This window comes from Eleutherodactylus coqui, chromosome 1 (genome assembly GCF_035609145.1).
Source record: "Eleutherodactylus coqui strain aEleCoq1 chromosome 1, aEleCoq1.hap1, whole genome shotgun sequence".
NCBI classification, from domain to species: domain Eukaryota; kingdom Metazoa; phylum Chordata; class Amphibia; order Anura; family Eleutherodactylidae; genus Eleutherodactylus; species Eleutherodactylus coqui.
In genome coordinates, this window is record NC_089837.1 from 526,052,237 (window position 1) to 526,068,135 (window position 15,899).

The window sequence follows — 15,899 nt, forward strand, 5'->3', positions numbered from 1 at the left end:
ATGTGTGTCAGTGGGGGGCGCCCTGGCGGCTGCTGTGGTACAACTACTGGTCTTTTGCAGAGAAATGCTGATTGAGGTTCTGATTTCTGTGATCAGTGGTAGCACCGCTGCCCCTCCGCCGATAGTTGTGAGGGCAAAAGTTCTACAACGGGGAACGCCTCAGTTGGGGCCGTTTTATCCTCAGATATAATTGTTCAGATTTTCGCGGGAATCTGAATGATAATCGTTGGGTGTAAATGTCGGCAGCGACTGAACGACAGACAAGAATTCTCTCGCCATTCAGAGTCTGCAGGCATAAAAATCAAATGGCGATCGCTGCGTGTGAACAGGCAGTCATCTGCGAGCGACGGCCTGTTTACTGTGAATGGTGGCCAGGAAGATCTCCGGCCGCTCCGCCTCTATCCACCAAGCGATCAACGCACAGAAGGAATAACCGCTGGGACGCCGGCCGGGCGCTGAGGGGCCTGCGTGAAAGGACGCTGATTCACCGCAGAACGTCTGCTTGCGGAATCGGGGCGAACGCTGCGCAGCGTTTACAGCAGCCCTGCGGAGGGATGTAAAGCTGCTGCACGTGGTGACGAATCCGCAGCGTGGCTATTAATGCTGAGAAACTGCGCCACAGAATCTAACCCTTGAAATACAAGGGGAGAAACACTTATAGGGCCTCCGGTGACCGTTCACCTAATCACTATAACTCTCATCATTTACAGATCTGCCGGAGATGGAACCGCAGGACGGAGTCTGCAGCAACACAACAACTTCTTCTGGGGGCCGGAGTGTTTTTGGCAAAGAGTATTTGTGATTCCCGCAGTATCCATATTTAGAATGAAGTCCTACAAGGATCAGTCAGCAGCAGCCACAAGGATCAGTCAGCAGCAGCCTGCTTGCTGATGGTTTCCATGTAGGCACTATATGACAGATCTGCTGAGGAGACGTTCCACGGCAGAGGGATGAGCGGTGGTTCACATACCGTACAGCAGACACTCCCTGGAGAGATCTAACGCCCGAGACACATTCCCCGTCTGGAAGAAGAAGAGACAGTCAGTAATACCGGAGGAAACCTCTAATATGGCGTCACGTTTAACCCTTAGCCATCCCCTGAGATGACGATATTTTGCATACGGCACGTACGCCGTAGTTTAACATGAGGCTCTTTTCTGTTAGTGGTTTATATGGGGGCATCCCTTATGAAGGCCCATTTACACGTAACGATTATCACTCACAGTTCGTTCAAACCGCCATAAATGAGCGATAATCGTTACATGTGAACGCGGCATCCGGCAGTTTTCACTTGAGCGATGATTTTAAGGAAGACTTAAAATCTGTCTTTCAGCTACTGGAGATAAAGCAAATGCATTTATCAGACTGCAAACGGTTATCTCCGTGGGCAGCCGGCAGATAACATTGTAATTTGCAGGGAGCAGAGAGCAGAACAATGCAGCAGTGAGTACAGCTGGGCGTGTGCTTAATCACAGGCTGGGCTCTGCAAACAGATCCTGGAGGTCCTTTTACATGCAAAAGAAGATGATAAAGTGTTAATAGCTATTAACACTTTATGCAAAAAGATCACTAAATATTTTAATATTTCAGTCGTTTAAAAGATTTTCTTTGCATGTAAATGGGCCTGAATCTACTAGGCCCCCGGCTGGTTCCCCCTTATTGTTCACATTATTAGAGACCCCCATCTACTAGCACATTGTACCCCCTTCAGCCTTCAGAACTGCAGCATTTCCTTATGGTGTAGATTCCACTCGGTAATGAAATTGTTCTGCAGGAATATCGGCCCCTGCGGACAGGTAGCTTCTTGTAGTTGCTGCAGATTAGATGGCGGCGCTAACATGTTCTGACCGGCTGACAGGAAGGGGTCAGCGATTCATGCTGCTTGCGCCAAATTCTGCCCTCCCATCAGCAACAGAAATCTGCATCCATCCAACCAGATGTTTTCCTGCTGCTCAGTAATACAAGTTTTGCGTTCTTTTGCCCGCTGGAGTCTCGTACAATGGCGCTGGAACTGGTAATCTGCTGTTATACCATCCGTGCGGAGGAACGGCGAGTTGTGCATTTGGACACGTTAGTTGGAGCTCCAGCGTTGTATTCAGCTGACTGTGCAGCCTGTTGGTCAGAACGATTCCTGACATCCTCCTCCGACCCCTTTCAGTGAGGAGTTGTTCCCGTCCACAGGATCCGCTTTCACTGGATGTTTTCTGCAATTATGCCACTCTCCACACTGTTACATGAGAAACCCCCCCTCGTCCACCGCGGTTGGCAGTGAGCCCCCGGCTAGTCCAGCACCAATGACCCGGCCTCGTTGGAAGTCGCTCCGATCGCTGGATTTTCCCATCTAATGTGGATTCACACTGAAACTGATCCACGGAAAACTTTCATGCTGCACTCCAGGGTCACGGGGAGAATTACCATACAGGGGAGCGCCAATTGTGAGAGGGGTGGGGCCTCTAATAAAGGGGTGGTCAGTGTATTAATATTTATACACTAATACTGCTATATGCTGTGAAGTAATCCCACACAGAGCTCACATAATATTAGCATACAGTGTGGGCATAATCCTGCCATACAAAACCCACATAGCACACAGTTTACATGGGACTGCTGTTCAGCCAAATAAATCAGACAACTGACTTATAGGGCTACCGGCCCTTTAAATATGTCACATTGTAGAAAGCACAGACTGAAAAATGAGTCAGTGCAGGAATATTCTGGAGTGGGGGGACCCAGAGGAGTTTACTGATGATTTTTCCATATGCATCAGGACTCCCCCCTTTCTTACCCAGAACTCCACTAATCCTCTGTCTCTCACACATATAATAGATTGCCAGACAAGCTCACATGGGGTATAACATGAGCTGGGTGTGACGGGAGGTTCCAAGGGTTACTTTTACTTTCCACAATGTTAGTTTCACTGCAAAACTTTACTGGGATATTCAAAGGCAAATCTGTCAATTCACTGTATGTAATAATTCAGAAGCACTGAATGCTGGGTAATAGTACAGCGCTAAAGGGAATATATATCATAACAAGCAGGGAGATAATGCATATGTTATCATTCATTGACTGTACTGAAGTTACATCCTGTATTATACTGCAGAGCTGCACTCACTATTCTGCTGGTAAAGTCACTGTGTACATACATTATTTATCCTGTACTGATCCTGAGTTACAGCCTGTATTATACCCCAGAGCTGCACTCACTATTCTGCTGGTGGAGTCACTGTGTACATACATTACTTATCCTGTACTGATGCTGAGATACGTCCTGTATTATACCCCAGAGCTGCACTCAGTATTCTGCTGGTGGAGTCACTGTGTACATACATTACTTATCCTGTACTGATCCTGAGATACATCCTGTATTATACTCCAGAGCTGCACTCACTATTCTGCTGGGGTAGTCACTGTGTACATACATTACTTATCCTGTATCATACTCCAGAGCTGCACTCACTATTCTGCTGGTGGAGTCACTGTGTACATACATTACTTATCTTGTACTGATCCTGAGTTACATCCTGTATTATACTCCAGAGCTGCACTCCCTATTCTGCTGGTGGAGTCACTGTGTACATACATTACTTATCCTGTATCATACTCCAGAGCTTCACTCAGTATTTTGCTGGGGTAGTCACTGTGTACATACATTACTTATCTCGTACTGATCCTGATTTACATCCAGTATTGTACCCAAGAGCTGCACTCACTATTCTGCTGGTGGAGTCACTGTGTACATACATTAGTTATCCTGTACTGATCCGGAGTTACATCCTGTATTATACTCCAGAGCTACACTTACTATTCTGCTGCTGGAGTCACTGTGTACATACATTACTTATCCTGTACTGATCCTGGGTTACATCTTGTATTATACCCCAGAGCTGCACTCACTATTCTGCTGCTGGAGTCACTGTACATACATTACTTATCCTGTAATGCTCCTGAGTTACATCCTGTATTATACTCCAGAGATGCACTCACTATTCTGCTCTTGGAGCCATGGAGTTAGATCATTAATGCCCTAGACCACCAGGAATACTGTCACTAATCCCTTCACTCTTCTGGAGCATTCGCGATCTTATTAGCCTCTTCCCCATCTTCAATCAAAAGAGTGTCACCATTAACCTATGCTTTGCCTTAAATGCCAACAGTGGCATTCTGCTTATATCAGCTCTACAGGCTAGACGTAGTTGCTGATATTAGTCAGTTCTTATGTCAGTGTCACAATGTATGACTTGTGGTATAAACAGCTAGAAGTTCTGCAACTAATTATATAGCTCCGCCGTCTCCCCGGCCCCGGGAGGGAAAGGGAAACCAGTCAGCACTGGAGACTAGTGCGAGATGTGTCGGGTGGTGGAGTGGAGCGCAGACAGCGAGTCTTATTACTATGGGATTCATTTTTCAATGGAGACGTAGCAATTATTAGGCTTTTCTTCTAGTGTAAGGTGTCCTTAAAGGGGTTGTCCCGCGGCAGCAAGTGGGGTTATACACTTCCGTATGGCCATATTAATGCACTTTGTAATGTACATTGTGCATTAATTATGAGCCATACAGAAGTTATAAAAAGTTTTTCACTTACCTGCTCCGTTGCTGGCGTCCTCGTCTCCATGGTTGCCATCTAATTTTCGCCCTAATGGCCAAATTAGACGCGCTTGCGCAGTCCGGGTCTTCTTATCTTCTCAATGGGGCTCCGTGTAGCTCCGTGTAGCTCCGCCCCGTCACGTGCCGATTCCAGCCAATCAGGAGGCTGGAATCGGCAATGGACCGCACAGAAGAGATGCGGTCCACGGAGGGAGAGGATCCCGGCGGCCATCTTCAACCGGTAAGTAAGAAGTCACCGGAGCGCGGGGATTCAGGTAAGCGCTGTGCTGTTTTTTTTTTAAGTCCCTGCATCGGGGTTGTCTCGCGCCGAACGGGGGGTTGAAAAAAAAAAAAACCCGTTTCGGTGCGGGACAACCCCTTTAATTAAAATGTCAATTTCATTAGTAATCAAATTACTCGTATATAATAAACCCTGCTGTACCCTATAATGTCCCAAACTATAATATCTATATGAGCAAGCAGAGTAACCACCCCGAAAAGGGTAACCCCAGCTGGAACCTGGAGAAAGAGATATTGGATCTCCAGGTCAGGAAAAAAACCTGATGCAAAACATAATAATAATGATAAGTCCAAAATACCACCAAAATGAAAAAATACAAGTAAAAATATCTATTTATGTCAAACCCTCATGACATCAAACTATACTGATTACTTTTATCAAATGGCTCATCCGGGATCTCCGCTCAATAACTGATGTCACAAACAGATATCACTTATAATCAATAGTCAGATAATTGGTTATCAAAACATCATATCATATTATTGTTATGTTGCATGTTTTGTCTCTTTTGCCCTGACCCGGGTATCTTGTGCCCTCCCCACTTTTAATCAGGGAAAGATAGGATGATGCAGGTCAGGTTCCAGTGTGGTGTTACCCTTTTCGGGGCGGTTACTCTGCTTGCTCATCTAGATATTATAGTTTGGGACATTATAGGGTGCAGTTAGGTTTTTTTATGTATTATCTGATTACTAAAAAAATTGAAATTTTAATAAAAGGATACAAAACACTTTACTGTGAATCTCTAGAAACTTGTTGTGGCTGTGACTGGATATTTTGGCCTATGAATATTCCTGATATTCTGTGAGCTTTCCTTCTACTGTGCCTGATTTTCACGATACAAAGGCATGGCTGACAACAGAGTAAAATAGTAAAAAAGGAGCAGCCGCTGACATCCCTTACCTTGTAGTAAGAAAATGCTAAATAATCCAAAGCGTCTTGCAGGGAACCCTGGTCCTCCGTGAACCAGCGGCCGTAGGAATCCTGGAACTTACTGACCGCTTCCTCCAGCCATGGAATAGAATGGTAAAAATCCTGCATGTCATACGCTATCTGTAGGGGGAAGCCACAAGGGATTATGGGATTGGATAAATGGCAGAAAATGCGACATCGCATTATTATAAGAGGGCGGGGTCTGTAGAGTTATAGCATTAGCATTAGAGGGGGTCAGCAGAGGCATCTTATTATTGTAGGGCGGGGTCAGCAGAGTCATCACATCACAAGAGGGCGTGGTCTGTAGAGTTCTCATTGGCATAAAAGGTGGGATCAGCACACTCATCTCATTATCATTAGAGGTGGGGGTCTGTAGAGTCAACACATTAGCATAAGATACGGGGTCTGTCGAGTTATCTCATCATTAGAGGGTGGGGTCAGCAGAGTCATCTCATTATCATAAGAGGGCGGGGTCAGCAGTAATTTTTTAGAGGGTGGGGTCAGCAGAGTTCTCCTATTATCAAAGGGCAGGCGCAGCAGAGTCATCCAATTATCATTAGAGGGTGGGGTCAGCACACTCATCTCATTATCATTAGAGGGTGGGGGTCTGTAGAGTCAACACATTACCATAAGATACGGGGTCTGTCGAGTTATCTCATCATTAGAGGGTGGGGTCAGCAGAGTCATCTCATTATCATAAGAGGGCGGGGTCAGCAGTAATTTTTTAGAGGGTGGGGTCAGCAGAGTTCTCCTATTATCAAAGGGCAGGCGCAGCAGAGTCATCCAATTATCATTAGAGGGTGGGGTCAGCAGAGTCATCTCATCATTAGAGGGCGGGGTCAGCAGAGTCATCTCATTATCATTAGAGGGTGGGGTCAGCAGTAATGTTTTAGAGGGCGGGGTCAGCAGAGTCCTCTTATTATCAAAGGATGGGGTCAGCAGAGTCATCTAATTATCATTAGAGGGCGGGGTCAGCAGAGTCATCTCATCCTAGAGGGCGGGGGCAGCAGAGTCATCTCATTATCATTAAAGGGCGGGGTCAGCAGAGTCATCTCATTATCATTAGAGGGGGGGGCAGCAGAGTCATCTCATCATAGAGGGCGGGGGCAGCAGAGTCATCTCATTATCATTAGAGGGTGGTGTCAGCAGAGTCATCTCATTATCATTAGAGGGCGGGGTCAGCAGAGTCATCTCATAGAGAGCGGGGTCAGCAGAGTCATCTCATTATCATTAGAGGGCGGGGTCAGCAGAGTCATTTCATTATCATTAGAGGGCGGGGTCAGCAGAGTCATCTCATTATCATTAGAGGGTGGGGTCAGCAGAGTCCTCTCATTATCATTAGAGGGCGGGGTCAGCAGAGTCCTCTCATTATCATTAGAGGGCGGGGTCAGCAGAGTCCTCTCATTATCATTAGAGGGCGGAGTCAGCAGAGTCTTCTCATTATCTGTGGTTTTCTGTTGTGCTGGAGGCCTGTAGAGGGAGGACCGTATATACACCCCTGTACACGCAGACACATCTCTCCTATATTGTGTCTTGCGGTTTTAAAATTCATTTTTTACTTAATTTACTATTTTTAAAAACCTAAATAAAACTTATTGAAGCCCATTTTTTGCATCTTTTCGTGATAATTGTCATCATTTCATGCATATATATATATTTTACTCAGTACAGAACTCTTTCGGCGTCGAGCAGCGCCCCCCCCCCCCTCAGCGCTCCCACATGTGTTCTGGATTAGTGTGACTCGCTGTAGATGGATTCCAGACTCTCAGACTTCTCACCACGTTGGCGAGTTTTCATCTCATTAGCTTAGACTAGAGTTACATAAATTAGATCATGTAGACATGAAGGAGAACAAATGTCAACTTTGCGGCTCAACTCTTTCTAATGATTCCATACATCGTTAGACCCCGATGCCGCGAGCCGAGGCGCAAAACTCTGAATGCATTCATTAAAAATAAGTATGTCGGACTACAATGTGACAAATTTATAAGGGGGTGCACACCCAGCTGCCAAAGAGTAAAATTGTAGCACAAGCCTACGCCACATTGTAGCTAGTGTAGATTTACACTATAGTTTACACATAAATGTAAGCAAATTTGTTTGTCTGCCAGTGGCCCCACCCCTTTCTGCTAAGCTCTGCCTCCTCTTTAAAGGAAAAAAGGACAAGATGCAAATTTTTGCTCTAGTATGGCAATATGCAAATTGTTTACCAACCCCTCCACAACCCTAGACCACCTAGGAAGCATCTTTTAATACCTTAGACCACCAGGGAAGCATTAACTGATCCACTGCCCCATATCATCAGGGAAAGAAGTGCTAATCCTTTCATTGCCCTAGACCACCTGGAAAGCATTCACTCATCCAGTACCCTAGACAGTCAAGGTAACATGCATTTACCCTCCCATTAGACCATTTCAGAAGCAAGCAATAACCCTTCAACTATTCAAGGCCACCAGGGAATTAATCTATCCAGCACCCTAGATCACCAGGAAGAAAGCATAACCACCTCCAATATTCTAGACTACTAGGGAAGCAAGCATTAACCCTTCCACTTCACTATAGTTGTCATAAACCCCTCTTCTTTCCTAGACCACTAGAGAAACTTGAAATAACCCCTTTCCTACACTAGACCACTAGGAAAGACTGATATATGCTTCCCTTACTGTCTGTTATCTAAACATGGGCATGTCTAATGTCTGGGTGTACCATAAAACTCACCTAACTTAAAACTTTCTTTCTGCAAATTGCAACCTTACCTCGTGGCACAGGGTTTGGTGTTCTGTAGGCACTATATGCTGGTATTTATTGGTTACTATGTAGAACTGCTACTTGGGCACAGGATGGAGAGAATCTCAGAAGAATGTGGAAGACCGAATGTTCTGGATGAACAAGACTACTACAGCTTCTTGGAGTTGAAATGAACTTGAAGATACCTTGCCAATATGGAAGCAGTCATCTGCCGACATGCTGGAGACCTGGTCCGGCTTGTACAGGACACCAAGCTGTGAACTACGTCCACTCTGGAATACTCCTTGTGTCAATCCCTTCACATTCAAGGAGTAGACATCTTGTAACCTCATGAGACCCTTGGCTGCTCCTTCAACATCTTCCAAAACTGGAAGGTTCTTCTCCACCTTCTTGTAACCATCCTTCAGGACTGAGAAAAGACGATCGAGTTATGTGACAGACTTGGTAGCACCTAGAAGAACTCCACATGACAGCAGCCAATCTTGACTGTTTAGATACAAGACTGAAATGGTGGCACCAGCTAGGTTTGTAGGTTGACCTTTCCTGACATGACGACTCTTTCTTTCTGCCTACAATGAGAAGAACTTGGTGGGACAGTGAACCAGTACTTGTTCCACCCCAACAGAAACTATTTTGCTCCAACTATGGTGGCAGCATGACAGCTCCCACAGAGGTTGTCATCACCTATCTTAGAGGCCCGAATATCCACCTACTTACAGAGTGTGGGCTCAGTGGTAAATAATGCCTGGAGAGCCCCTGAAACGTTGCTGCTATGGTGGGTGGCGTACATCCGCCTTGCTCACAGCCTCTGGACTTAATCTCTATGGCAATCACACTATGAAGATGCAGTGGAAGTCATGGAGGATCTATGGCTGTTAATGTTATGGAAGGTAGTTTGGTTGTCACATCTATTGGGGGCACTATGGCTGTTACTGACTGTTCTGGGGGTTCTATTGCTGTTACTCTTATGGGGTCATCAATGGGGTCTAAATTTATTTGTGTTTCTATACAGGGGATGTCTTGCCAGTAAACTCTGCAATCAGGGGGAAATCATCATAGCGGTCTGGGCTGGATGAAGAAAAAAAGGAAAGTGAATGACTATATTTAGAGATGACGTCACCTGTGAGCCATTGAATATTACTGTATTGTGACCACCCGGACTGTCTGCAGGGCGCCTGTATGGAACTGTTATCTATCAATGTAAGGTGGCATTATGCTATACCTTACCATAGTCCCTATTTGTATAAACATCCTCAGGTGTATATTAGTGTTGCCCCCTTCTGGTCTCGTTACCTCGGAGGTTGTCATTGTTTTCTAGACTATCGACCACGTTCATCCATTCGGACTGCAGCCTCTTTAACAAGGTGTAGGCAAAAATGGGGTCCGACACGGAAGTATCAGCGATACGGTGGAGAGCGCTGACCTTATTGTAGAACCTGCAAGACAACGTATGGATGATACATTATGGAGGACATATATGGTCACCTGGGAAGGGTTAAGTGATAGATTCGGATCTGCGGCTCCTGTGACTTCAGATATCAGGAATCTCTGGGTGACTCATTCAGCCACGTAAGTGATTTACACAGCGGGATTATTCCCTCCGGAGGGGGAATGTGCGACAAGACAAGGGAACGCTACAGGCGGCCATGTACATCAGAGGGCCAGAGGGTGATGGCTGAACAACCGCTGGACGAACGATCATCTGGTGAACGCTCTTTCCGCAGACTCAGCCGTTCGCGTTGGCCGCTGCAGTTGTCCAAACTGGTCGTACCTGTTCAGAGCGATGGGTGAAAGATCCATCTGGAATATTCTTTCAAAGCAAGATCTCTCATCCGCAAAACTTCTTTTGATGCAAGATGGGAGACAAATAGTTGGGGGACACAGCAGCGGACATCCCCCTGTGGTAAGGGGTTTCCTTGCTGGTCTCTGACATCAATGACCTCTCCAGTAAAGGTGGAATGAATATTGATGAGCTCTGATTGGCAGAAAGTACAGGTCACCATCTGTCAAGGTCAACTTAACTTTCCCCAGACCAGAAAGGTGGCAGATTGACCTGGAAAGATGGGTGCCGATCTACCGCCATCACAGCGCTGATCTTATAATAATGGGGTCTACATCTCAGTATTAACCTTATTCAGAGCACTTGGGCATCTCGTATTTGTTCTCTTTGATAGTAACATCTACTTCCGCTGGTTTTATGATCTAAGTACAAGCGGCGGTATTTGGTTACTGCGTCGCCGCTCTACGGCTCGGGGCCCCGAGGAGCCAAAGTCATTGTTTGGTGAAATGCGTCTGATAATCGGAGCGTCACAGATTATCATATAGGGTCTCTTATGGTCATATCGTTCCGGCCCTACAATAATCCATCCTGAGATATCCTGCACAGCGGTCGATCCTAATCTGCGTTGTCAGCTGTCCTCTTACTGTACATCTAATGAGACCGCTGACACTATTTCTTCATTTCCAGTCCTCTTTGCCCATTATCTTAGTTTTTTCCTTGTTTTCTCCCTTATTCTGTGGCTTATTAGGAGTATAGGCATACGTTTGGTCCCTATTATGTGTGTAACAGATAGGGGGATCTTGATTAGTATTGGGGTATTCATAAAAACCGCAGCGTGCCGTATTATAATCCCGCCCCAGTTTTTGGCTCCTCCCCACTGTGACATGCCTGTTTTGGCCCCTCCCCACCGCGATGTAGCGCGCGTCATTGGCAAAGTATTTTTCTGGTAGGGAGAGAGAGAGAGAGAGACCTAGAAAAAAAAAAAGCTCGGCACCCGGCGTCCCACATACAAAAATGCTCAAGTCTCCCATTGTAGTCAATGGGGTTCGTTACTCCAGTAGAGCTCTCGGATTTTACGAAAAGCTCAACTCGAATAACGCGGATCCGAGCATTTGGGGGCTCGCTCATCTCTAGAACCCCCTGATTTCAATGGATCCTCTACTTTGTGAGCATTTCCACACCAAGGGTTCCCATAGACGTCTGTGCTGGGTGCGCAATTGTGCATGCAATACGCAAGGGGATTCGCAAAAAACAGCGCAAAACCTGGGGAAAGAACTCATCTGGACCTCGTTAAGCTAAATCAGAGTGTGGGGGAGGGGTGTTTGACGCACATATGAACAGGCCTTGGGTGCACAAAATGTACAGTACAATGTGCAGACACTGCGCAAAAGCACTTAGTTCATAGCGCAAATGCATTGCGCTAAGGCGTGTACAAGAACAAATACGCCGGTGTGCAGGAGCCCTTAATGGGGGCTCGTCCTCACGAAGCCGATCATATGGGTTGTATGAACGGCAGTGAGCAGGCATCGATCAACATACTTTGTTGTTCTGCGCTTGTTGCAGCGCGCCAATTCTTCATCTGTGTAAGTAAACGGTTAGGCATAATGGAAGTACTGAGCAGCAGCCTCTGATGAGGCAGGGGGGGAATTTCAGACTACCTCAGACTTCAATACACAATGCAGCTAAGCTGGATCACAGCTGATGACAGCTAGGTTTCAATGGAGCAGAGCTGCAGTGCAGAGCATGGCAGAAAGAGAGCAGCAGCCTGAACCTTTAATGAGATAGGATGTAGGTTCTAGACTATGTTAGACATCAATACACACTGCAGCATTGGAGTCACTGTTTACAGCTGTGTCCTAATAGTGCAATCCTGCAGTGTAAAGCATGGAGGATACATCAGCAGGTGGATTTCAGACGACTCCACTAGACAATGCAGCTGAGCTGGAGTCACTGATTATGTTTATTGGAGCAGCCAGAAAGGTGATAAAGAAGACTGTCAGCCCTGCTGGATGTCTGGGTTCTTTGGGGCGACTTTCCTTCGTATTTGTCCGCCGCGTTCAGATTTCAGCAGCTGCGGAATTTATCACTTGGCAGAAGTTTTACTTTCTTCACATTGCTGCCATCTGACCTGTGAAATAACACAAGACCGAGCCGGTCGCCCCGGAGGCGAGAAGTGAATGTCAGCAGTAAATATTTGCATTTCTTCGCCAAATCTCCGCCACCCATCAATCTTCTTATGGAGAACGAGGAAAGAGTTAACTGTTTACCTGCCACATCTCTCCTGTTCAGTGGGATTGAATCTGGCTTACAGCCTAACACCCAGTTTTTGAACAACGAAAAGAGGGACAAAAATAGCAGCAAATTTTTATGACAAGCCACGCCCTTTTATGCAAAGCCACACCCTCTATCCCATAATAGTGCCCTTCAGTGACCCCCGACACAGTAATAGTGTCCTTCAGTGACCCCCTCCTTGTAATAGTGACCCCGTTAATGGCCCCAGTCGTAATAGTGACCCCACTAGTGATCCCTAGTAGCATTAACTTCCCGTTAGTGGCCCTAGTAGTAATAGTGATCTCCATAGTGGCCCCAGTAGTAATAGTGACCCTCATAGTGGCCCTAGTAGTAATAGTGATCTCCATAGTGGCCCCAGTAGTAATAGTGACCCTCATAGTGGCCCTAGTAGTAATAGTGATCTCAATAGTGGCCCCAGTAGTAATATTATCCTCTATATTGGCCCCAGTAGTAATAGTGACCCCATTAATGGCCCCAGTTGTAATAGTGACCGCACTAGTGATCCCTAGTAGCATTAACTTACCGTTAGTGGACCCAGTAGTAATAGTGATCTCCATAGTGGCCTCAGTAGTAATAGTGACCCTCATAGTGGCCCTAGTAGTAATAGTGACCCCCATAGTGGCCCCATTAGTAACAGTGACCTCCATAGTGGCCCCAGTAGTAATAGTGACCTCCATAGTGTCCCCAGTAGTGATAGTGACCCCCATTGTGGCCCCAAGTAGTGATAGTGATCCCCATAGTGGCCCCAGTAGTAATAGTGACACCCAATAGTGGCCCCAGTAGTAATAGTGATCCGAATAGTGGCCCCAGTAGTAATAGTGTCCCCTATAGTGGCTCTAGTAGTAATAATGACCTCCATAGTGTCCCCAGCAGTAACAGTGACCTCCATAGTGTCCCTAGTAGTAACAGTGACCCCCATAGTGTCCTGCGTAGTAAAAGTTACCTACATAGTGGCCCAATTAGTAATAGTGACCCCCATAGTGGCCCCAGCAGTAATAGTGGTCCCAATAGTGGCCCCAGTAGTAATAGTGTCCCCCATAGTGGCTTTAGTAGTAATAGTGACCACCATAGTGGCTCCATTAGTAACAATGATCCCATTAGTGTCCCCAGTAATAATAAGGCCCCCTTAGTGGTTCCAGTAGTAATAGCTATCCCCATAGTGGCTCTAGTAGTAATAGTGACCTACATAGTGTCCCCAGTAGTAACAGTGACCCCCATAGGGGCCTGCGTAGTAATAGTTACCCACACAGTGGCCCAATTAGTAATAGTGTCCCCTCATAGTGGCCCCAGTAGTAATAGTGGCCCCAGCAGTAATAGTGATCCCAATAGTGGCCCCAGTAGTAATAGTGTCCCCTCATAGTGGCTTTAGTAGTAATAGTGACCTCCATAGTGTCCTGCGTAGTAATAGTTACCTACATAGTGGCCCAATTAGTAATAGGGACCCCCAATAGTGGCCCCAGCAGTAATAGTGGTCCCAATAGTGGCCCCAGTAGTAATAGTGTCCCCCATAGTGGCTTTAGTAGTAATAGTGACCCACCATAGTGGCTCCATTAGTAACAATGATCCCATTAGTGTCCCCAGTAATAATAAGGCCCCCTTAGTGGTTCCAGTAGTAATAGCTATTCCCATAGTGGCCCCAGTAATAACAGTAACCCCATTTGGGGCCCCTGTCCATTAGCTGATCGTCTGTCCCGCTGTCAGTGCAGTGGGCCAGATGTCGTCATCAGTCATCAATGAAGGAAGTCAGAGCGCAATCATTGAGAGCGTTACACTGCTCCTGTCATGGTCGTCATGTCTTGAGCAGAAAGTATTGATTTCAATGGGAGTGAAGCCAGCGCTTCAACTGCTTCCTCTGATCGCTGCTGCATTGGACAGCAGGTCAGACAATCAGCTGATGGATGGGGTCCCGAGTGGCAGACCCCCATCCATCATCTACTGATGACCTAGGCATAGGATAGGTCTTCAGCTAAAACTGGCCAAAATACCCCTTCAATATGCAGACATCAGAAGTCCAATAGAAGCTCTGCAGTGTATTGTACAAACAATCACAGGTTCCCCAGGGGGATTAAAGAAGAAAATAGATGAGATTAATTGAAAAAAATTAAATATTCCAAAGAAAAATTAAAGTTTTTCCAGTTTTTAGGTGACCCATAATCTGTGTTAGATACGGTCATCTTGATCTTAGTAGAGCAAGGTGCTGCAGAAGGGACAAGAACTCCAAAAAGGAATAGAAACAGAGAGTGGCTGCACCGCTGGCAACGGCTGCACTGCCTGAGACACTGCTGGAGAAGCCAGGCAGCAAATTGTTTGGAAGACAGTGGAAGCGTGTGACTGAGTGCATCTATATCAGGTCGTAAGTGAGGCTGGCCTCAATAAAGGCTGAACAGTGTGCACACTAAAAGGGACTTTTGAGTGACTGAGCAGGGCTGCTAGCAGCATAGCAAAGCAAATGCTATTTGTTCGGACTTTAGCAATTGCAAGGTTCGTATGCTTAACTGAGAGCTGTGACTGGGAGCTTTACTGGAATCAAGCCTAGGACTAGTGAACCATAGTGTTGGAGTCTTTGGAAACCCGCCAGTTACAGAGGGTCTGACTTGTGGTAAAATGCAGATATTGTGAAAACATACCGTATCCCGTCTGTTCTGCGCTACTAACATTGTAATCATCTCTTGCAAGGTGTGAAGAATTGTTATTGGCGGTCATGCATTTATGAGTTGTAGGCCTTAGTTAGTCATAGACGCGATTACGTAACGGTAGCAAGACAAGTTATTTCTTGGAGTGTTTCTTAACCCCCTCAGCACCAGCCATTTATCACTCTTTTATTTTAGTTTTTTCGTTCCCACCACCCAAGTGCTATAACTTTTTAATTTTTGCATTGACATCGCCGTATGAGGACTTCTTTTTTGTACAAGTTGTATTTTTAATGGCCCCATTTAATGTACCGTATGATGTATGGAAAAACATTTTTAGGGCTTATTCAGATGACCGATATCCGGTGTCTCTCTGCAGGAGGAGGCTGGAAGAGTCGGGAGTAGTGCTCTGAGCTCCCGCCCCCTCTCTGCCTCCTCTCCACCCCCTGTCCGCCCCTCTGCACTATTTGTAATAAGAGGAGGCGGAGAGGAGGCAGAGAGGGGGCGGGAGCTCAGAGCACTGCTCCCGACTCTTCCAGCCTCCTCCCCCTGCAGAGAGATGCCGTATATCGGCTGGCGTGAATACGCGGCCGATATACGGTCGTCTGAATAAGCCCTTAAGTTGGAGAAA

General features: G+C 46.3%; 1 protein-coding gene across 1 annotated transcript in view; it reads right to left on the minus strand.

Moving 5' to 3' along the window:
• P4HA3 (prolyl 4-hydroxylase subunit alpha 3) overlaps positions 1 to 15,899 on the minus strand; it is a 39,921-nt gene that overhangs the window by 18,292 nt on the left and 5,730 nt on the right. The window contains exons 2-5 of the mRNA XM_066588349.1: positions 9,860 to 10,002; positions 8,752 to 8,975; positions 5,789 to 5,938; positions 971 to 1,022 (exon numbers count right to left, since the gene is read on the minus strand). Coding sequence (XP_066444446.1) covers positions 971 to 1,022; positions 5,789 to 5,938; positions 8,752 to 8,975; positions 9,860 to 10,002 — 569 coding nt within the window. The remainder of the gene's footprint in view (positions 1 to 970; positions 1,023 to 5,788; positions 5,939 to 8,751; positions 8,976 to 9,859; positions 10,003 to 15,899) is intronic.